Source organism: Benincasa hispida, chromosome 4 (genome assembly GCF_027475165.1).
Source record: "Benincasa hispida cultivar pf3 chromosome 4, pf3_genome.v1.1, whole genome shotgun sequence".
NCBI classification, from domain to species: Eukaryota; Viridiplantae; Streptophyta; class Magnoliopsida; order Cucurbitales; family Cucurbitaceae; genus Benincasa; species Benincasa hispida.
Window position 1 is genome coordinate 29,807,509 of NC_143481.1, and position 22,875 is coordinate 29,830,383.

General features: G+C 33.1%; 1 protein-coding gene and 1 non-coding gene across 2 annotated transcripts; both read right to left on the reverse strand.

Moving 5' to 3' along the window:
* Positions 1 to 6,542: 6,542 nt before the first annotated feature.
* On the reverse strand, positions 6,543 to 6,627 carry TRNAM-CAU (transfer RNA methionine (anticodon CAU)). The gene is given in 2 exon segments: positions 6,543 to 6,578; positions 6,590 to 6,627. It is a non-coding gene; the product is annotated as a tRNA-Met (tRNA).
* Positions 6,628 to 18,190: 11,563 nt separating this feature from the next.
* LOC120075059 (AT-hook motif nuclear-localized protein 10-like) lies at positions 18,191 to 22,672 on the reverse strand. Its single transcript, XM_039028212.2, has 6 exons — positions 22,389 to 22,672; positions 21,214 to 21,756; positions 20,354 to 20,406; positions 19,573 to 19,704; positions 18,990 to 19,151; positions 18,191 to 18,785 (listed from the first exon to the last, which is right to left on the reverse strand). The coding sequence occupies exons 2-6, from the start codon at positions 21,701 to 21,703 to the stop codon at positions 18,534 to 18,536; spliced, it is 1,089 nt and encodes a 362-aa protein (XP_038884140.1). The 5' UTR covers positions 21,704 to 21,756; positions 22,389 to 22,672; the 3' UTR covers positions 18,191 to 18,533.
* Positions 22,673 to 22,875: the final 203 nt, after the last annotated feature.

Below are 22,875 nucleotides of genomic sequence, written 5' to 3' on the forward strand. Positions count from 1 at the left end.
TCCAAAACTGTACCTAGATTCTCTATTTTTAACGCTTCTCCATAAGCATGTAGTCTAGAGTATCAGTATTCTGAAGTACCTTTAGTGAGATCATACGTGGTTTCCCTTGCACGCCACGCTTTATCATAACTTATGTTCAAGCCATAATCTCTCCTTATATCCTCAACGATATGACAAGGCTTATAAATACATCCTATTCCCGTGAACTTATCTTTAATGAGCTGACCAACAACCATAGCAGTTGCTTGTCTATGGTCGTGATTCAAAATTCCAATGGAACATGTGTGCGAACTACAATACTTTGTGATCTTGAATATATCAAACCCTTCCATTTTGACTACACGAAGGCTCCACTTACATGTCTCCCCAATACATCTGACAATGAATAGAGATTTGGTTGATTTCCTGACCTTAAATTCAAAATTTTGTTGATGAACAGAATAGATAATCTCATTTTCAAGTCATTTTTGCTCAAAAATAGTTGACCAACTTTAACGTCCTCTGTTCTAGATGAAGAGGTGTCAGGCATAATCAACTTTGTCCAATGACTTAAAGACACAGATGGTTGAACCACTGAAGCTGTAGAATGACGCACATCTCCATGATCACGATCCATTTCATTCAATCCTACTGGTTGCTCATTCACATCCACTGAAAGACCATAATCCATATAATTGAATGTTGATGGTACAGTGTTGGTAGACAATGGAATATCACCCTCTTCCCGACGAAATTAATATGATTCCTCGTATTGTCTGTCCACAGTCATATCATCATAACTCACATTTTCAAACCTCATTCCAATATTTTCGTCCTGGTTAGATTTCAACGTTACAGCTATCTGAAGTCTACCAAACTCTTCTTGCAAAAGAATGAAGCAAACATCATCATCATTTCTTATGCATTGTGGAAGGACTTCAAATTGAAGTTTATATTTAACTTTCAGTATAAGATCAAACTCTAAAGTACTGAGTTTTGTAACCCTGTAAACGCAAGATTTAAGTTCTTCATACTTCAATGTATGAGGCACAATGATTCTTGTCAACTGTCCCCCAATATATGAACTTTCATTCTCATCCTAATCACCTCCATATCGAATAAGTAGACACTTTTCTGTCATCCTACAAAGCAAGAGAACATTTGTCATTAAGTTGTACAAGCAATTGAAGTGTACTCTCGCTCTCAATCTCACTCTCTCTCAAAATCCCGCTCTCTCAATCTCGCTCTCTTTCATAATCTCGCTCTCTCTCATAATCTCACTCTCTCTTAGTCTCGCTCTCTCTCTTACTCTTGCTCTCTCTCTTACTCTTTCTCTTTCTTACTCTTTCCCAATACAAAATTTCGTAATGCTACTTTTCCAAAAATAATTAAACAGACTCAAAATAATGAAACACCTTACTGAAAAAGTTGTTCCATTCTGAAAAAGCCTCGTCTTGGAAATCCCCATTCGAAAAATCTCCACTCAACAAAACACCGTCGAAAACCAGAGAAGTAATCAACTTTGAAATGGAGTTTAGAGTTTAAAGAAATCACCATTGTATTGTGTTTAGGTATTATTGATTTGATTTTAGGCTTCCTCGTGAAAATTGTCAAGTCATTCGTACACTGACGAGTAATCACATCAAACTAGAGAATTTCAAGCAAGAGCGAGAGTGTTTAATCAGATGAGAGCAAGATTTACCTCGTGAGGCTGGTGTAAGGGCAATTTATGTAATTTTGCATGGCGATGATGTCGGCAGAGGGTCAATTGACATTATTTTTTAAAAATGGGTCATTTGACATTTTGGACCCAAAAATTGGGTCATCCGTACAAATTTTTCGAAGTTCAAAAAGGAATGAACGCGAGGAAAAATGATAACGAAGAAATGCTCGAACAAAAGTTGCTAGAATGGAATTCTTTTTTTCTTTTTTCTTTTTTTTGGTTAAATTATAAAAAAAATGATCCTGAACTTTACACTTTGGGTAAAAAATGTCAATAAAATTCCAAAAGTTTCAAAAATCCTTATAGTTAGTTTTGGATGGAAATCGTTAAAGTTTTATTTCAAAAATATTCCTAAACTTTTAAAACGTTTCAAAAATATCCTTAACTTAATAAAAGTTCAAAAATACCTCTACGGTTAGTATTTGAACAAAAAGTATTAATTTCTCGTGACAAAAATGACTTTAAAAATATAATATATATATATATATATATATATATATATTATATATATATATATATATATATATTAAAAAATGCTCCTACTGATCAATTTGTTTGAAGTTTTTCTAAGTTTGAAAAGAACCAATTTTAAAATAAACTATATAAATATCCTCATTTTTTTTATATAACTACTCTCATATTTCTCTTAATTTTCTAATTCTTAGCTTATACCAATTTTCTCAACAACCAGAATTTTAAGTTAAAACAAAAAATACCACAAAATACCACAAAATTTCACAAATTTCCAAAATCAAAATCTCCTCTTGAAACATACTAAAACGATAAATAATCAAATAAAAAAAAGTATTAGCCTAAATCATGTTGCCTTCTTAGGAACTTAATGTTTATTTTAGTTCTTAGATAAACTATCGAGCAAAAGAAGTCGTCAAAACGTTTTGGATGCAATTCTGGCTTAAATGGAGCAATTAGTAAGCAACGGGAGGCAAAACGGTGAAATCGAGCAAGGGGAAGCACAACGTTGCGCAAGTGCTACGACGATTGTGCCCCACACCATTCATAGAAACAATCTACTAGGCAAACGTTGCAATGTTGCCCTATGGCGACGAATCGCTCTCCATTTGATATGCGTGCATGAAGAGGCAAATCTTCCAATTTGCTCTTTAAGGCGCTTTGTGAGGGACCTTCAGCGTCACAGTGTTTTGGTATACTTTGGTTGTTGAGGAAATTAGTGTAAGCTAAGAATTGGAAAATTAAGAGAAATATGAGACTATATATATGTACGATAAATAGTCGAATACTTTTTTTATTTGATTATTTATTGTTTTGGTATGTTTCAAGGGGAAATTGTGATTTTGGAATTTTGTGAAATTTTGTGGTATTTTATGTTTTAACTTAAATTTTTTGTTTTTATTTTGGTTGTTGAGAACATTGGCTTAAGCTAAGAATTGGAAATTTTGAGAGCAATATGAGAATACCTATATGAAAAAAGTGAAAATATCAATATAATTTATTTTTAAATTGGTTTTTCGAATTTAAGAAAACTTCAAACAAATTAATCAATAGGAGCATTTTTTAATTTATTTTATTTCTAAAGTCGTTTTTGTCACGAAGAATTAACAATTTTTGTTCAAATACTAACGATGAATGTATTTTTGAACTTTTATAAAATTAAGGGTATTTTTTAAATATTTTGAAAGTTTAAGGGTATTTTTTAGACAAAAATTTAATGGTTTCCATCCAAAACTAACGGCAAGGGTATTGTTTGAACTCTTTTTGAAAGTTTAAATGTATTTTTGAAACTTTTGAAACTTCAAGGATATTTTTGACACAAAATGTAAAGTTCAGTGGCATTTTTTATAATTTAACCTTTCTTTTTTAAGTAATAAAAATTTGAAAAAGCAAACTAAAGGGGAATTTGTATGAATGACCCAAAAATTGGGCCAAAAATGTTAAATGACTCAGTTTTTTTTAAAAAAAAAAAAAAAGTTGAATGACCCTTTGCTGATGTCAAATTCGGATGAAATTATCAAAATATACTCAAGAGCATGCAGAAAAACATCTTGCACTCGCTCTCCCTCTTGTTAATGATCCATTTGCGAACATCCATGGAACAATGGGTTATCTTCTTCCCCCTCTCGCCCGTCTCGCTCAGATCGATTTCGCTTTTCTTTTCCTCACTCACAAAATCACTATTCTCTTTCTCATTCTCACTCTTGTTCATGGAATTGGTCGCGTTGAAGTTGCTTATGTGAACTTATCGTGTCGGAAAAGAAGAAGAAGATGCATAGAGGAGAAGAAGTTGGAGAAGAAGAAGACGCAGCAGAATAATAAAAGAGAGGGAGAAAGGAAGAGGAAAAAGAAAAACAAATCAAGAAAGTAAGGGCAATATTATAATTTCATGTGATCATGACATCAGCAAATGGTCATTTGACAGTTTTTTTAAAACTTGGGTCATTTGCCATTTTGAACCTTTAAAATAGGTTTTCTTGTGCAAATTTTCCCAAACTAAAAGATAGATCAAATCAATAGACAACAACATCAATTTATGGGTGGTCTTCAAGTTTGGTTCGTCGTATATTAGATGTCAGAATGTGAACAAATGAATTATAATTTTCGTGGATAAAATGAGAAGCTTCAAACAACAATCTCATCGATGAAAAACTTGAATGTCATTAATAAAGGCATGTACTTTTCTGTTAAAACAATCCAAATTTTCAAGTAAGTTCTAGAAAGTCATCCTTTCTTTTTCAACTCATAAAGGATGAACCCCTACTTCTCAGCGATAAATTTATTTATGAGAGTAGCAATCTCGACAAGCTCGACAATATCAATGAACTTTAGAGTTTTTTGCATCAAAATCATAGGTTCATCATTAGAATTACGAGCAATGACTCCAAAGTCCACCACTCCCACGATGAATGATACATCAGAGTTAAAGCTTATATAAACTTTTAATTTTGTATATGTTTTTTTTTTACCAATTTTAATTCTTGAACAATTAATTGATCTATTACAAATATATTTCAATTTTATATTTAATGGAATATTAAACTTTCAATCTTGTATCTCGTAAATTTATGAATTCCAAAAAATCAACAACTAAAAGCTGGTTTGGTAACCATTTGATTTTTTGTTTTTTTTAAAAAAATTAAGCCTATAGATATCACTTTCACCTCCAAATTTCTTCTTTTGTTATCTACTTTTTACAGATCATTTAAAAAATCAAGCCAGAATTTGGAAACTAAAAAAATATATATATAGTTTTTAAAAACTTGTTTTTGTTTTTGGAATTTGGTTAAAAATTCAACCATTGTACTAAATATGCAAATCATGGTAAGAAATGAGGAAGAAATAGGCTTAATTTCAAAAACCAAAAACCAAAAATAAAATAGTTACTCAACAAGATCTAAGGAATTAGATTTGTTAATTTTAAAAGTTCATGGATCAAATTCATACAAATCTCAAATATACTATTTTTTCTTATTATTATTAATTGAAAATTCAATACGCAAATATGAAATTGAAATATATAAAATATTGAATATCAATATGAAATTTAACAAAAAGAGAAAAAAAAAAAATCTATGATCCTCCCATTTATTGTAGCAAAGAAAACATAAAGGACAACTCTAACATGAGAATATTTAAATCTATATATGATAGAGTTAAATAATCGGCAACATTATAAGATTATGATCATCTTCATCTTATAAATTATAAAAAGATATCATAGAATAAGGAAAATGTTTCAATTACTATAGATGTACAAATTATGAATCTCGAGCATAAGAATCATCCTGTAGTTGGCAATTATTAGGTTTGAAGCTCTAAAGAACCAAAAAAAAAAAAAAAAAAAAAAAAAAAAAAATACATGTAATCTTGTTGATTCTTGAGTAAAGAGGTGTACAAACATTGAACGTAATATGTAGGTAAATAATCCAAATTTTGACATTTATTAGAGTAGAACCCCTAATTTCTCGTAACTAAAAGTTAGATGTACTTTTTTTTTAGTGAAGTTTAATCATAAAATTTATACTTCATCAAATTGATTCATTGAGAGATCCATCATTAAACTTAATACCTTCAAGTGCTAAGCTTTTATTACTAAAAAAATGTATGGCTAGTTGTTGGTATGTTTTGGGTAAACATTATTATTATGTCAGTAATAAAATGTTGTATGGTATTTTAAAAAAAGCTAAGGTTTATAGTATTCATGAGTATAATCATGATTATGAAAGTTTTATTAGTTGAATTTAACATAGTTATAAAATAGTTGGAAGAGGTACTCCTCTTTTGATTGACTGTGTAGCCAAAGATATGCATGATACTCGTGGTTTGCGACTCCGCGATAAATTGATTTAAAGTTACGTGTCTTAATTTGTACTTCTTGTTGTTGCTAGATACTGTCACTACAAGTGTTGGTAAGTTAGAACGAAGTGAGCATGATATCAAAGATATTTTCTCTAAATAAAAGTTTGAAAAATGAATGGAGGTATTGTGGACGAAATGTGTTAGCTTAATATTTAAACAAATATCGGTTTGTTTTTATTTTTATTTTCTTTGTTCGTGGTTGTATATATTTTGGTGATTTGCTTTGATTTTCGGAGGTGGGAACATCCTATCTTGTTGTTTTTAGTTTCTCGTTAATCTAAACCTAATTCAACTGGTTTAAACATATATACTAAAATGAGTTTAGCTGAATAATAATTATTATACGAAAGGAAAAAAAAAAAAGAAAGAGTTTAAACATATATTATTATATTATGATCTCTTAACCTCCATATTAGTATGCTAAAATAATATAATTTTGTCAAATCTTTCAGCAACTTCTTTCCAGTCAATGAAAGAAAAACAAAAGGAGAAAGTAGGAAAAAAATAATGGGGTGAGAGAGGCTCGAACTCTCGACCTCAGGATAACTCTTAAGCTATGAGACCTACGCGCTAGCCAACTGCGCCACCACCCCGTTTGCTTTTCATGCCGTACTGAAACAGTTTTAATTAATATTGTTTTTAATTATTATTTTAATAATACGACTTTTGATATGGGAGAGACCGCAGGTCTTCACCAACGAGTCCGCTCCTTAAGAGCATCTAGCAGCTAATTAAATACTTGAAAATAGGGGTATTCAAATAACCGAACAATCCAGACTATTCAATTCAAAATATAAAGGTTCGGTTGGGTTAGATTGAATTAAATTTTTTCTATTTTTATTAGGTTGGGTTGGGTCATGGGTTGGTTAAAAAAAATTTGGGTTGATTCAACCCAACCCGAATTTCATATATATAATTAAAATATGCTATATATATTTCTTTTTGTTTAAAATTTGATTACTTTGTATTGATTAATTTGTGAATTTTAAATATTATTATTTTAAAATTGTTCTGATATTTGTCTTTATTTGAAGTTTACAATAAATATCTTAGATATAATTGGTATTTAGCATTTGAATTTTATGAGATTTTACTTATTAGTCATGTATTGTATATAAATTTACATATTTTTAATTAAAAAGGAAAAAAACAAATTATAACCTAACAACTCTACCCAACCCAACCTGAATTTTAAGGGTTAGGTTGGTTTGGGTTAGAGACTTTATTTGGGTTGTCAATTCAACCAACCCGAATTTTTGGATTGGTCCAAAAAACACCCTTAATCCAACCCAACCCAACCCATGTACACCCCACGTGAAAATAACAAATTTTTAAATTAAATCAAAACTTATTGGATATGGATTAGATTAGCATAGTAATTGGTTTTAATTTAAGAGCCACGGGACAAATGTCTAATTTTAAAGTTAAAATTTTAAAAATATCTAAACATAGTTTCTATTTCAAAGATGTCTAAACATAAAATATTAAATTCAAATATACGGTAATTATTTGAAATTATGGATAGATATGTCCTTTCTATACACAATATTTAAATACAAAATTTTATAAAAAAAAAAAAATAAATATAGGGTAAATAAAGTAATCAGAATGTAATCTAATAATTCAGAATAGCCAAAAATAAAAGAAGACTTAATAGGGGAAAAAAAATATATCGTATGAAATGTGAAAATAGTCCCTCTCAAAATATGCTTTACAATGTCTACCAACAAATATAAGCAAAATTACTATGAAAACAGAAAAAATAAACTTCATTGAAAAAACATCAATACAAATAATAATTATATCAAAATATAAAGTTTGCATTATGAAAACAAAAAATTGAACTTCACTGAAAAAATATATCAAAACAATTAATAATTACATGCCCTAATATAACTTGAAATACAAAGTTTGCACATTGTCAGATCAAGTAAATGATAATCCATGGCCTCTAGGAAATAAAGGACTCATTCGACCCTATCACCTCTAGCACCATTTAATGAACTAAATAGTGAATATATAGTTTCATAGCCGCAAACCCACGGATTAAACAACAAATACACGAGTTAAAATATACGTGTTCTTTTATCTTATTAATGTGTGCTGGTGCGTTTCTACCATAGATAGATAGTGTCTATGAGATATTGTCAAATTTAATGACTATACAAAAATCATTTGACATAAGCCCATGTTTTGTGAGTTATTTTCTCCTTAAAGTTGTCACAACTACTTAGATCCACCTGCCCGCCACGTTTCTCACTCAAAATCTGACCGTCGTCGTGCTTCGATGTCAAATTTCCACCACTTAGTTGGATCATGTTTTAGAACCAAATCAGTTAGGTTCAAGTGAAGGTCTAAATAGATGCTATTTTACTTTCAAACTTGCTTACCTAATACAACGAAGTCTTCTTTTTTAGGAGTTGGGAATAGATATGGCAAAGGGTGTTCGTGGGTTGGGTGAAGGACTTCTTAAACTCAACTCAATTGTTCGAATTGTAAATTTCTTCCACTCAAATAACCCTTATTAAAAAAGGGACCCAATCCAACCCAACCATGAAATATTTGAGCTTGGTTGGTTCGAGTCATTAATGTAAACATTTATTCTAAAAAGAAGTAAAACATAAATACATAAAAATCTGATTTAATTATCTTCATATATTAAATTAAGATTAGCAACTCAATTTTAATCTATATACTAAAATTTTTCATTTCAAAGTGTTAAGAAACTATTTTTAAGAATTTTTTAACAACAAACTATTAAAAAATAATGAAATTAAATAAAACTAAAATTAATACATATATAAATAATCGAATTATAAGTAACAAAAATAATATATTTTAAAGTTAATAATAACTTCTAATAGTATTGGTTGAGATTGGTTTTTGTTATATTAGGTGAACTCATGAACCGACCTAACTCATAAAGTTTTTATTTATTTGAATTCAATCCAACCCAAATGAGTTTTAGATATGGTAGGTAGGATTCGGAGAAAATGAGGATGATGAATAGCCTAGCGGACGGTGTTGATTATTCTTATCATTGTGAATGAGCATTGTCGTGGTGTTGGTGTCGCAACCGCTCGAGTTTAGGGCAAGAATTTTGTTTGAAGAGAGGAGTGGGGCAATGGAGGAGAATCCTAAAGGTTAGGGTAGGGAGAAGACAACAAACTTCCAAGAAAATTGGCCTGCAAATCTACGATAGTTAGAGGCCAATTTGGCATATTTTTTAAACATGTAGTCCTAAAACCTTATATTTAAGAATTTTCTGCGAGCATAGAATTTGTGTTATAATTTCACAAATAGAGGCCAACATGGTAAGAACTAAAATTAAAAATTTGAAGACAATCACATAAATGGACAAATTTTTAAATGGAACCACTAAATTTTCGGTCGGTATGAATCAAACCATCATTGGTATAGGTATGTTTAGAATTAAAACAATAAGCCTAAGAGACTGATTGGAATACTAAAGAAAAAGTTATTTTCAGAAAAAATCATAATTATTTAATCTTTTTTTTTATATAAAGATTATTTAAAAATGAGTATTTTAAAAACTATTTTGAGTTATTATCAAGTACCAGATTAGATAATTGAATCATGATATGAAGTATTATCTACTAATCTACATTTAGATGGGCAACTCAATGCAAACCTATCACATGGTGTGTTTAATTCATTTTATATTCGTTTAGTTAGTATCTTAATTTATCAATTTTTTCCGAGAGGGAACACAAGAGGAGAAAAAAATAGAAAAAGAATGATCAAAAGAGTGAACAAAAATATGTATCATGGGATCATAAAATTTGTTACCCATTCATTAAGTGGGAAGTAAAAGCTACCTAAGTTAAAATGTTTGAACGATCAAATAACAAATTAAAAAGAGACAATAATTTTAGAAATTAAATTGTATATTAAAGTTAAGTAATCATATACGAGGGTATGATGGAAATGATAGGGAAAATTGGGCAAAATGACCTATTAGAAGTTACCTTTTGTTTTTTTGACCTATTTTTTTAAAACACGTTTTTTTTTACCCCTTGATGATGAAAATGATGTAAGTATGGTTGTATAATTACTCTTATGCCCCTTATCACCAACCTACCAAATTAATTCACATTCTCCCCCTAAAATTAATTTATCCAAAAACCATTAACAAAAAAATATTCACACAAAAAATTCTCCACAAAATTTGTTAGTTGTATAATTACTCTTATGCCCCTTATTAAATTTTCACTTTCAGTTTCAACCACCAACCTACCAAATTAATTCACATTCTCCACTTAAAATTAATTTATCCAAAAACCATTAACAAAAAATTGTTCACACCAAATTTGATTTGTTTACAACCCCACAAAAAGTTCTCTTCATCAAATTGTTTCTAGAACGAAATTCATCAAGTTCAAAACTTGTATTTCACGAAGTTGTAATTTTGTACACCCCGTCGTAAGAAGGTATGTATTTCATTTTTTTTATGTATTCTCAATAGTTCACTAATTTTTGGAAAAATTGACAAAACTAAATGATATTTTTGGAGTTTGATTTATGTTTGCTTTGTTGATTGTTTTTTTTTTTTAATAATGCCCTGCATTTGATATTTATTTATAAATTTTAAAAAAAAATTAAAAAAATAGCAATTTCTTTTTAAAGATACCCGATCGGGCTTCATCGGGTATTCACCGGGTAGGAAGCAAATGAGTTAAAATTACCCAGTCGGGCTTCACCGGGAACAAAATAAATATTGAAATAAATTTGATACCCGACCGAGCTTCACCGGGTAGAAAGAAAATGAGTTCAAATTACTCGGTCAGGCTTCACCAAGAGCAAAATAAATGTTGGAATAAGTTTGATTAGATTCATCGGGTATGGAATAAAATTATTGACCCCTCACCAGGTGACTCGACTGAGCTTCACCAGGTCTTTCTTGGGTCCGAGCCTGGTAGAGTCAACCCTAACCCGACCAGGTGCACAAAAAACATGATTCTGTTTTTTGGCCCGATGGTCTACCGGCCAAAAAACAGAATCAATCTCTTTTTTTTTGTTTTAATTTTTTTATTTTGCTTTTTCTTTTTTTTTTATTTTGATTTTTCTTTAACTACATTATATTAATACATTTTTTATATAAATTTTAGGAAAATGCCTTGTGTTTGGATTTGTTTCAATGGCGTTTGGAATGAAAGGGAAAAGGATTACGATGGAGGAGAGTTACGGGGGTTTGACATTGAGTTGAGCATGACCTATAATGAATTTCTGACCGAAGTTAATAGGATAAATGATATAATGTCAGATGAGTATAATCTTGTTATAAGATGTATACTTCAATTGAGATCCAAAGCCTCTGCATTTGTAATCTAGAATGATGAAGATTTACACACATTCCTTACATGGGAAGAGGTCTTAGTTTAGCTTCCAAAGTGTTCAACAAATCAAGGATTTCATCCAAAAAATTCATATGTCCGACAAACTGAAGAAATCTCTTCAACATCTAGGCTAGTACATTGGAAGATGGAGTCGGATAGTCCATTTTCCTCTACATATTTTAACCCATCACTTACTTCGTCGCCTAGTAATTTGGCGACTCATAACTTAGGGGATGATGTAGACCAAGGTCAATATTTTAATGATTGGTCTTGAGGGAGAAGCATGATGGAGACCAAGGTCAATATTTCAATGATTGTTCTTGGAAGGAGAAGAATGATGGAGAGGAACCCAAGATTAATACCCACCATACATCTCATGCAGAAGAACGAACAATCGAAGACTACGAAGGCTCGTTAAAAGCAACGGATCTGACTTGTCACATCCTTCTAGTAGCACAATCACCATGTCAGGTTAGCCTTATTCTTCTGAAGATGTGCAAATTGGTGACATATTTATATCTAAGAAGGATTTAAAAATGTGGTTATTTATGTTAGCAATTAGAGTTAACTTTTAGTTTAGAGTGAAAAAGTCGACCACAACATTATACAAAGTTATATGCTTAGTTGAAAAATATAAATGGAGACTTCGAGACGTTAAATTGAAAAATTGTGAAATATTTAAGATCTCTAAGTATGACAATGTCCACACATGTAGAAATAAAATATTGACTAACAATCATAGACAAGCTTCTAGTTGGGTTCTTGGACATTTAATTTTGTCAAAGTTTGAAGATGTTAGTCGTTCATATAGACCGAAGGACATTATGAAGGATATAAAACAAGAGTATGGTATGAGTTTAAGTTACAACAAGGCGTGGAAGGCAAGAGAAGAAGCGTTAGTGCTTGTTTAGGGGTCACCAGAAGAATCGTACAAGAAGTTACCTAAATTTGGTGAAGCCTTACAAATTGAAAATCCTAGTTCAACATTTAAATATGATCTGCAGAAAGATAAATATTTCAAGCACGTCTTTATGGCTCTTGGTGCATCTATTAGGGGGTTTCTAAACTGCATTTTCCCTGTTTTAATTGTAGATGGAACACATTTAACGGGTAAATACAATGGTAAACTCCTGCTTGTGATTAGGGTCGATGGAAATAATCAAATATATCCCGTCGTGTTCGGTATATCTGGTGGAGAAACTGACGAATCTTGGGTGTGATTTCTTCAGCAATTAAGATGTGCAATTGGACAAGTTCATGATTTGGTTATCGTATCAGATAGACACCCTAGCATAAAAAAGAAAATTATCACGGTCTTCCCAGAAGCATTTCATAGTATCTGTATCTATCACTTAAAAGTTAATTTTAAGAATAAAGATATTTTCGATATTTTCGACAAAGCAGCCAAAACAAGTCGTGAGTCTATGTTCAACTACCATTGGAGTCAATTTACAGGGTATCCAAGTGCACGCAAATACGTAGAAGATATTGGTCTTGAGCGGTGGGCTAGGGTGTATCAATGTAATAGAGGGTACAAGCAAATGACAACAAATCTCGCCGAGTGCATAAACGGAGTGTTAAAAGATGCACGACAGTTACCAATCACGTCATTTCTAGACCATATTAGAGGTTGGTTACAGGACTTATATTGCGGACGTCGAACAGATGCATCAAATAATACGTCAAGACTGTCGAACTATGCGATAGCAATAATTTGTGACGCGGCAGACAAAGCGAGCAAACATGAAGTTAGGCCAATTGACCAACATGAGTTCGAGGTGATAATAGGAGGTTTGGGAGGCCATGTAAATATTCACGCAAGAACATATACTTGTCACAAGTTTGATTATTATGAAATCCCTTGTTCACACGCCATTGTTGCATGCAGGGTTCATAATATTGATCCTACCTCTCTTTGTTCACGAGTATACTCTATTGATGTAATGTTGGCTGCATATGCTAAACCTATACGACCACTTGGACACTTTTCGGAATGGAAACAATCATCGGCCTTCGCCGATGTTGAAACATTGCCTCTAAAAAGAGTTCCAAGAGTAGGTCACCCATGAACAACAAGATTTCCTTATGCAGGTGAATTTTGTCAAGTCCACAGGTGTTCTAGATGTGGGCAACGGGGTCACAACAAAACGACATGCAATCAACCTTTTAATACTGTTGAGTGATGTATGGATTTTTTTTTATTTTGCATGATATTTTTGTGAATTTGGATGATATTTTGCAATCATTGGAATATATATATATATATATTTTATTTATTTATTTATTTTTTTTTTTTTGCATGCGCCCAGCCCGGAATTGGTATATATTTGTTGTTTTTTGCATGCGTCCGGCTGAAAATTGGTTGTTTTTTACATGCGCCCGGTCAGGAATTGGTATATTTGTTGTTTTTTGCATTCGTCCGACCGGGAATTGGTGCCAATTTGCATGCGCACTGTCAGGAATTGGTATATATGTGTTGTTTTTTGCATTCATTCGATCGAGAATTGGCGCCAATTTGTATGCGTTCGGCCGGGAATTAGTATCTAGTTTCATGTTTCTAAGACCTACCCAGCTGGGAATTGGCTCTTATTTGCATATGTTCGACCAAGAATTGGTATATATTTGTTGTTTTTTTGCATGCGTCCGACCAAGAATTGGCTCTTATTTACATGTGCCCGTCCGAGAATTGGTATACTTTGATGATTTTTCAAATCACTCCCAACAATAAATTTTTATTCATCACTTCAACCATTAATTACAAAAAGTTTACAAAGTTCTAAAACAATGCTCTATATGCCCAAATCTGAATGGCATATTGTCTACGAAAATATTGCATTCTATCTTATGTTAAGGTGTCCATTTTAGACCCTGTTACATCATATTCAAAAAATTTACATGTGAACATACCACAGTCACCACTCTCATGTTGTTGAGGCATAAAAGCATCTCGGTGTAGAGTCCAAGGATCAATTAGAATATTATGAAGACTCTATTATCGCACCAACAATAAGTAGATCGGGAAAGTTTTCACACACTGATCTCATTTCACATTCCAAGTTTGCATTCGAATGTAATGCGATCTATGAATTGAACACGATTAATTCTATGACCTGGAAGTCTGCACAAACAAGCACCCAGTGCATCCCAGAGAGGTTGAAAGGCATGTAAACAACATCGACGTTACTCCAAGGTACATCGTAGTTAATGTGTTTACCATGAACGTATTTTAATGCGTTCGTCGCCTTACTCCAATCGATCGTATGACGATCGCGTCTTAGGAAGTTCTAAAGGAATGAGAAAATCAGATAATATTGAGTGCATGCATCTATGGACTAATATATAGCATAACTACAATGTCAGATAATGTATCGTAACTACAATGTCAGCTATAGCAAATTTTCGATGACACAAGTTCGGTTGGGCTTGCATTTTCGTTTTTATGAACATAAACAATATGTTTATTACCTGCACAATAAGAGTGTTTAATTAAATAAAGACACATATACACACACGAGAATCTTTATTAAAAGTTATATACCTCATCATTCATCCATTCGGACGATGTTAACATACTATTAAACCATTTTTTATCCATTTAAGCATATGTATTCCTCCCAATCATCGCAGCAAGGTCTACATTGTCCATCCACTTTTAAAATTTAATGTTAAGATCTTCAGGTATGTCAACGAGGGGATCATACTTCTGTTGAATTTTTTTGCCTCTTCCCATACTTGTGTCCTTCCACAGTGTAGTTAATTTCTAAGAAATTTTCCTCATTCGGCCACCGCGACCTTCTATTACATTTATATTTTCCGTATCTTGTGAACTTATATCGACAACCTACACAATAAAATTTGTATTGAACTTATAAGAATAGTGTTGTTCGATCAATCTACACAATGATGGCTACACTTCTATGTCAATTATAGAGTTATTTAATCAAATAAATAATAAAATTTCAATTATTATTCATAATTACAACAATAGGAGGATAAAGACGATAAGAACGGATTAAATAGGGAAAACAATTATTATTCAAAATTTCATAGTAAATAGGAAGACATAAATGATAAGAACGGACAACAAGGATCATTAGGATATATCCTAACTTCTGAACGACAATATCACATCAACAGTTTTGGTCGTTAACTTCTCAACAAGGTCATACCTCGTCCTTCCGTCCATCAATGTCGGACCCTTCATCTATAACGTCGTCACCTAGAACCGCCACAGGTACAATATCACCACCTACAACACCTACAGCTCCAGGAGAATGACCATCCCTATCACCATCGTTTATCACAGCATAATCAATCGTACCTCCATCGTACCCACCTCTAGTGCAATCAACATCTTTTCCCTGCATGCATAGTTATTAGACACCTTTTCCCCGCATGCTTAGTTATGAAGAGAACAGGCAAGAAGGATCATAATGGTATATCCTTACTTTTTGATAATCGTCACAAGTACTTCGTAATGCTTTTTAGGTCATGTTCCAAACTTTCCACGCGACGATTAAGACGTTTGACTAGCTTAATCAATTGCAATACTTCTTCCATTTCTTCTGGGACTTCCCGTCATGTCTTTGTTGATTATCACTGTCATCAACCTCCTTAGTATTCGAAGGTCCAGCAACATCGCCATCATTTGTGGGTAGAGATAGTTCTAGTTGTGCAGGTGGTGCAAGTAGTGCAAGTGGTGCAAGTGGAGTGGTGGGTGGCTCTATAACACGATTCATAAACTGAATCTCTTCCTCGGAAGGTACGAGTTGCAATGTAATCCTTACCTACAAAAAATTGTAATCGTGAATAAATAAACTAAGAAGCTATAATCATCAAAATAATTCTAACCCAAAAAACTTAAAAAGGAACATACTGCATCTGACCCGAAGACTTCGTCTCTAATTACTCCATATGGAGGAGAATGTGAGCATGATCATCTCAAAATACGTGGTATCGTATTGTCATTCAATTTGTTTGCAATGCGTCCAGATAATGATGAAATCATTTCATATGCCCATACCTATATGAAATGTAAGTGTATGAATATTCATTAAATCAAATTAATTAAGTTACCTAAAAAGCATGAGGAAACCCGTAAAGACTGTATGTCTGTTGTTTTCCATCTACATTGCTCTTATATGTCTGTGCTTTATCTTTCAATCATTGTTTGAATCATTTAATTGTATTCGCAAAAAATTTCTTGCTGCAGTCCTCATTACAAAATCTATTCCAATATGATCGCTAAATTTTCAAAATCCATTTGTTTTTTCCTCTTTCTACCCATCATAGCAAACTCAATAAAATAAAATAATGCAATTTTCACTACATCAAAATCGTTTTCAAACTCAAGTCTTGGAAAATATAGAGTCCAACTCCTATGCCTTCATGCCCTCATTATCATTTAGATACTTAGCTCTAAGTCTAACAAAAGAACTTTCTACCTTCACAGTTCTAGTATACTTAGCTCTAAGTCTAATAAAAGAATTTTCTACCCTCACAGTTCTAGTTTGATGTTTTAGTCCTGTAATAAGGTTAAACTCTACTTTCCTGAAGGATACCTTATTCCCCATAAGATTAAAGCTAAATAACATCTCTCCTAGGTTCTTCTACCTCTCGAAGAAAAGTATAATGAATTAGTAGTCCATTGAAGATGATGTTTGTGTCTATGTCTAGGAGAGGACAAAACATGTTTTTCTAAATATGGCTAGTTGTGTCAGAGTTAGTTTTTTCTTTAGGAAAATGGTCATTAGGATGAACTTCATATCTAATTCCATTATAACCTACATTTTTCAGGAAACAAATAAATTAGAAGACAACACATCAACATATCAATGAGTACTTAAAAAGAACAAAAATTATATATAAATATAAATTTAAAAAGAATTGGCCCGACCCATACTCGGTCGGGTACAGGATCGGGCCAAAAACCAGAATCCTGGTCTACCCCTACCCGGTCCCGCCCGCCCCCTTCGCTTTTAGACTTTGGCCTGGTCCCATACACGATCATTTTCGTATGAAGTCCAGCTGGGTGCCACCTACCCCTACCCGGTTTTGCCCCTTTCTCCCTCGTCCTTTCCTCTCTTTCCCACCCATACCCGGTCGAAATATACATGGGCCCGGCCAGTCTAGCACCGGACGCAATCTTCCCCAAATCTTCCCCAATCTTCTCCACCCAATCACATACTCGGTCACCATCGTATGAAGCCCAACCGGGTAAGACCGATTTCCAAAAACTCATTTTTAGGCCCAAAATTATTCAAAAAACGCCGAACATGATTTTTTTTTAGGAAAAAAGTTTAACATTCAACATAGATCTAACATAGATTTCAAACAATCATTTTATAGCATCTAAGATAAACTAACATTGAGTGAAAAAAATGAAAAACCATACTTGATTAGTTGAAAAATCTCAAATAATCTTCAATGAAGAGAAAAATGGCAAGAGAAATTGAGATAAATGGAGTGAGATTGAGGAAAGGATAAGGGATGACCGAAAATAGATAGGGAAAATAGGAAGATTGAGGGTTTAGAGTGTTTGAGTAACTTTTGAAATGTGAAGGGCATTAGGGTAATTTTACTTAGTTTTCAAAATTATGAGGTCAAAAAACAATCTTTTTAAAAAGGGTCCAAAATTCAAAATGAAAACTTTAAAATGACTATGTTTGTCAATTGCCCTTTTTTTTTTTTTTTTCATACTTTGAACCCCCACAATCACCTAAATATATCAATATAATTCTAACATTAATTGAAGTTAAGGTGACGGTGGATAGAAAACAATAAAAAGAAAAGATGCATATAAAACATGAAAGCAATTGATTAAGGTTAATAATGTCGTTATAACACTAACCTAACTAAAACCAACTCTTCTACTAACCTCATAACTCAATGTAACAATCAGCCAAACCCTTTAACGAACAAAACATTAGAAAGTGAACCTCTCCCTACTTGGCTTTGCTAGTAGTATCACGCTAAAACTGAATTTTTCTTTAAAAAAAAATTACAAATTACAAAAGCTCCCCCAGAGTCCCAGACGGCCCAAAAGACATTAGAAATACAGCTCTACGCACCCATCCCTGTCATGGAAATTAGATTATCGGCTCGATTTGTGGGATCACAGCGGGATTCAATGGCTATGATACTTATTTCCATGGCATGCCGGACATGCTCTGTGGATGGTTGCTATTGTTGCAGGCTCCAGAGCTGTTGTTGAGGGGGCTGCCGGGGCCGCCACCGGAAGACTCGCTTAGCGTCCCATGAGATGGACTACTGGCTCCTCCTGTCAAGTGACCAAAGCCAACTGGGTTTAGCATTGGCGAGACGTTGATGGGTTCATTTTGGCGCGCTAACTTCGGTTCCTTGTTGCTGTCGGCTATGAAACTTCCCACAACCACCTGCATATTTGATCACAAAATGGAGAACACACCAATGTCAACTGAAAAGTTGTAAAACCGGTCATAGCAATCAGAAACTGGCGAAAGTTTCTGTGGAGAAGCCCAATCAGAGATAGAAGTAGATTTTTAAAGAAGTCACCGAGTTAAAAGAGATTTTTTCAGCGGAAGTAAATCCAATGGAGATTCGGAAAGAATCAAATTCACCTGAACAGGAGATAAAGCTGTGAGGAGACCCGCCACACTACCACCTAAAACTCGGCCATCTGGACCAGACAAAGACACACTCAACCCACCAGTTCTGCTTCTCTGACCACCATTTTCAGACGGGAGAAATGAACCCGAAAGTGACAAAATTTCAAATCGCCCCTGTATGAAGACAAAAAAAAGCAAGTCATAAACTTGTTGTACTAGAAGTTAAACAATTGTCCTTAAAACCAACGTAAAGAATACCACACACACATTATATCTCTATTAGAACTCTTGATGCTGCGATAATAGATATTTAGGTCAAATCCATGGCCAAACAAGGAAAATCCATCCTAAGGTTGAGAACTTTCTCAAAAGAACACAGGTTCTATATTTTCAAAGGATAATCAAGCTTTCTATTACAACCTTAAAAGTGGCTATATATATTATAACCTTACAAGGAAATAAGACAAATTCATTAATTAATTATAATTAAACATTAATTCATCTAAATTAACAACGAAACTAAATATTAATTAAAATATACTAATTATCCTATAGTTATCCTCATCAACTCTCTATGAAGCAGAAGCTCACAAACCTCATAAGTAACAGTTCCACCAGATGTAGCAGGTTGACGTAAAGTCACATTTGATATTGCTCCGTTTGCAGACAGGATACATATAGCTCTGGGGCCATTCTGAGAAAAGGACATTATTTTTGACGATACATCCTGTAAAACCATGTGCAAATCAAATTATTGTTGCTTGGTAGCAAATGAGAAGTGAGAATGAAATGAAAGCACAGTGGAATTCCATAATACTTATGAAAATTTACACTCGCTCTCTCTACTATTATTTATATTTATTCTTAGCTTTTCTCTTTTCTTCTTCTTTTCTTTCCTTTTTTTTTTTTTTTTCTTCTTTTTGTTGGAGGGAGGAGGTGATCTCATAATTGCACATCTTGCCAAAGCTCGCAGTGAGCTTATACCACAAAGTCAATGTAGAAGTCTTATAAAGAGTGTTAATATATCCATTCTGCAAAAGATAGGTGATCTTGGTATGCCATGCACCAATAAACTTCAAGTTGAAAATAGACAAAAATTAGGCATAAACAACAGTCGACGAGCTTCTACTCTCATCCTGTCGCAAGTCCAAAAAGTGGCATTTAACATCTAACACTCTACTGGCAAACAATTCAGTGTCGCGATGTAAGAAACAGTAAGTGCATCCAAAAAGCATTTAAGGTAAGAATAAATTTACATTTATGATTTGATAATCGAATGTGCAAGAAAATGTATTGTTTAGTCCTTCCAGATGCTGATCTAACTAGTAAAGATAAGTGACAGCCAGAAAATTGGTGCTAGTATTTTAAATTAGAACCTCTCCCGCTTTCACGTCAATAACATGTGGGGTGAACCCAATACCAGCCGATCCTGCAATTAAAATTTCTCTGTAAGAGACTCAGTTTTAATAAAGTCATAAGATATAATAATTATCCCACAACAGTTTAGAATATAAAAATAGCATTGCTTGGACATTAAAAGTCAACCAAAGTGTGATTCCCTTTCTTTTCTCCGGTTGCTGTATCGTTATTACAGTTAACACTATAATTTCAATCTTGTACACACACAAAAAAGAAAAAAAAGAAAAAAAAAAGAAAAAAAAAAAAGACAAAAAAGGCAAGGAAAAAAACTGTAGTAGACGAGTAGGTGATCTCTATTCCACCAGAAAAGGTATGTTTGATTGGTTAAACGATGCGACAAAAGGTGCAGTTTCTTAACAATAATTAGCTTTCCATAACAACAATCAAGTGATATTGTCGTAAATGCAACTAAATAAATAGTGGTCAAAAGCCAGGAGGATGAAATAACAACAAACATTCGTAGTAGCCAATGCAAGACAAAAGAAGGGCAAATATGTAATTCACAACTACAATCGTATCTAGGACATAACAGAATCCAACATCTAGTTTATGATATCACTATTTTTTCCATATTTTAAAGTCAGATCAAACTATATAAATAGCCAATTAGATATATGTGTAAGAAACGTCCCAATTAAATCAACACAGTAAGCTGGTCAACTCAAAACTGCTAGTCAATCAATGATATTCCTATATTGCCGTCGCCACGTGATAACTGATAGATACATAACGTTAAAGCTAAGCGCATAATGAATAGCAGTCAAGTCAAGCACCAAATCAAAGAGACCCAAATGGACAAGGCGCTTATAATAGTTACCTAAAGCTTCCAATTGTTGCTTTTTCTTAGAACCAAGTGGCCTGCCTTTAATTTTCTTCAATGAATTTGGTGAGCCCAGTCCTTCAGAAGCAGAATTAGCCATATTTGAAGGAGGAAAACCTCCAGTTCCTGATGACGGCCCAGAAGCCAAAGCTAAAGCCATGGAGCCATCTGGTCCATACTTCCTCGGCCTGCCCCTCTTCCTCTTTATTTGCTCACTACCCACCGAATTTATATTGAAACCATGAGGCAACATAGACCCTCCTCCACCAGCCGATCCCTCAATTCCGGCATTACCAGAAACTCCGGCCATGGAGGATTGGTAAGACGGTGAGGTTGAAGGAGTCACAGGCTTGTAGACGGCTGGGCCATCAGCGCAGAAGGCTAATCGCATATTTTGGGCCGCCGACTGCGACTGTAAGGAGCTATTTTGAACGCCGACGGTGAAGGGTTCTCTACTGGTGATCACACCAGTTTCAGATCCCGACATTTTTCTTCTCTCTTTTCCCCCACAACAGCTTGAATCAAAACTCTATCTAAAGCCTGGAAATCAAAAGTACAAATACGCGAAGAAGATCTACGTGATTTTGAATCCTCAGCTCGATCATCAGCCATAATGTCTAGTCCGATAAAATTCATGAGCGCAGTAGGTAAAGATCTAACAAACTAATGCAGGTTTCGAAATGTATTCAGTCCGTAAACACTAATTTAACCAAACCAGAGCTAGAAATTCTAACTAAGATTAAACAAAAATCGAAAACCTAGAAGATGATTAATGATTTCCCAAATGCGATATCAAACCAAAGCAAGCTAAGGTTTACAAGAATTAAGAGAAACCCTAACCCCAAAACTCTAACATTTCCTCAAATTCTCCAAACAAGATTCAACGAAATTCTCGGAGAAGAAATTAAAAAAAACAAAAACAAAAACAAAAAACAAAAAACAAAACCTAATAACTTGAACGCTAACAGAGCATTTGGGTGAAGTAGAGAACAGATCATGCAAAACATGAGAAAATTAAATTAAAACTCAATAATAGGAAGAAAAATATATATATAAATATATTCAAAGAAAAAAGCTGAAATATATTGATTTTATTTAAGAAAAAATTGAAGGAAAGATGGAAAAAAATGGGAAAATTGAGAGAAAAAATGGGAAAATTACCACAAACTTACCAGTAAAATAGGAAAAATAGCGAAGAGTGATAATCAGAAGAGAAAGGAAAAATTAGGGCTTTGGAAGAGAAAACGAAGGGTTGGATTGAAAAGGCTTTTTGGAAAAAGAAATGCGGAAATCAGAAATATTTAAATATATTATTAATTAAGGGATGATTTGTGGCTTTAATTATAAAATATTTATTTTGATAATTACGGATTACTTTCCTTTTACGGCTGTTGTTGGGGGAGGGAAAATAAAGGGAAAATAAAGAAAAAAAGAAAAAGGAAAAAGGAAAAAGAGCAGGTAAAAAGTGTAATACAGGCGTTGGGTATTTCAAGGTGTAGTTGGGGAGATTGGGACCCTTTGATGACTTTTCAAATTCATATATTTTTTTAAATATATGTCACATTTACACTTGCGGAATGGTAATTTATCAATGATAATATAAAATATCGACTCTAATTGATTATTTTTGTTATTGTTTACCTATTTTTCATAATTATA

Excerpts from the sequence above, each read along its gene's own strand:
- LOC120075059 (XM_039028212.2), bottom strand. The coding sequence starts at position 21,703 with ATGTCGGGATCTGAAACTGGTGTGATCACCAGTAGAGAACCCTTCACC. Across the intron at positions 20,407-21,213 it reads GCAACAATTGGAAGCTTTAG|GATCGGCTGGTATTGGGTTC; the intron begins GTAACTATTATA and ends TTTTAATTGCAG. Across the intron at positions 18,786-18,989 it reads CAGCTTTATCTCCTGTTCAG|GTGGTTGTGGGAAGTTTCAT; the intron begins GTGAATTTGATT and ends TCAAATATGCAG.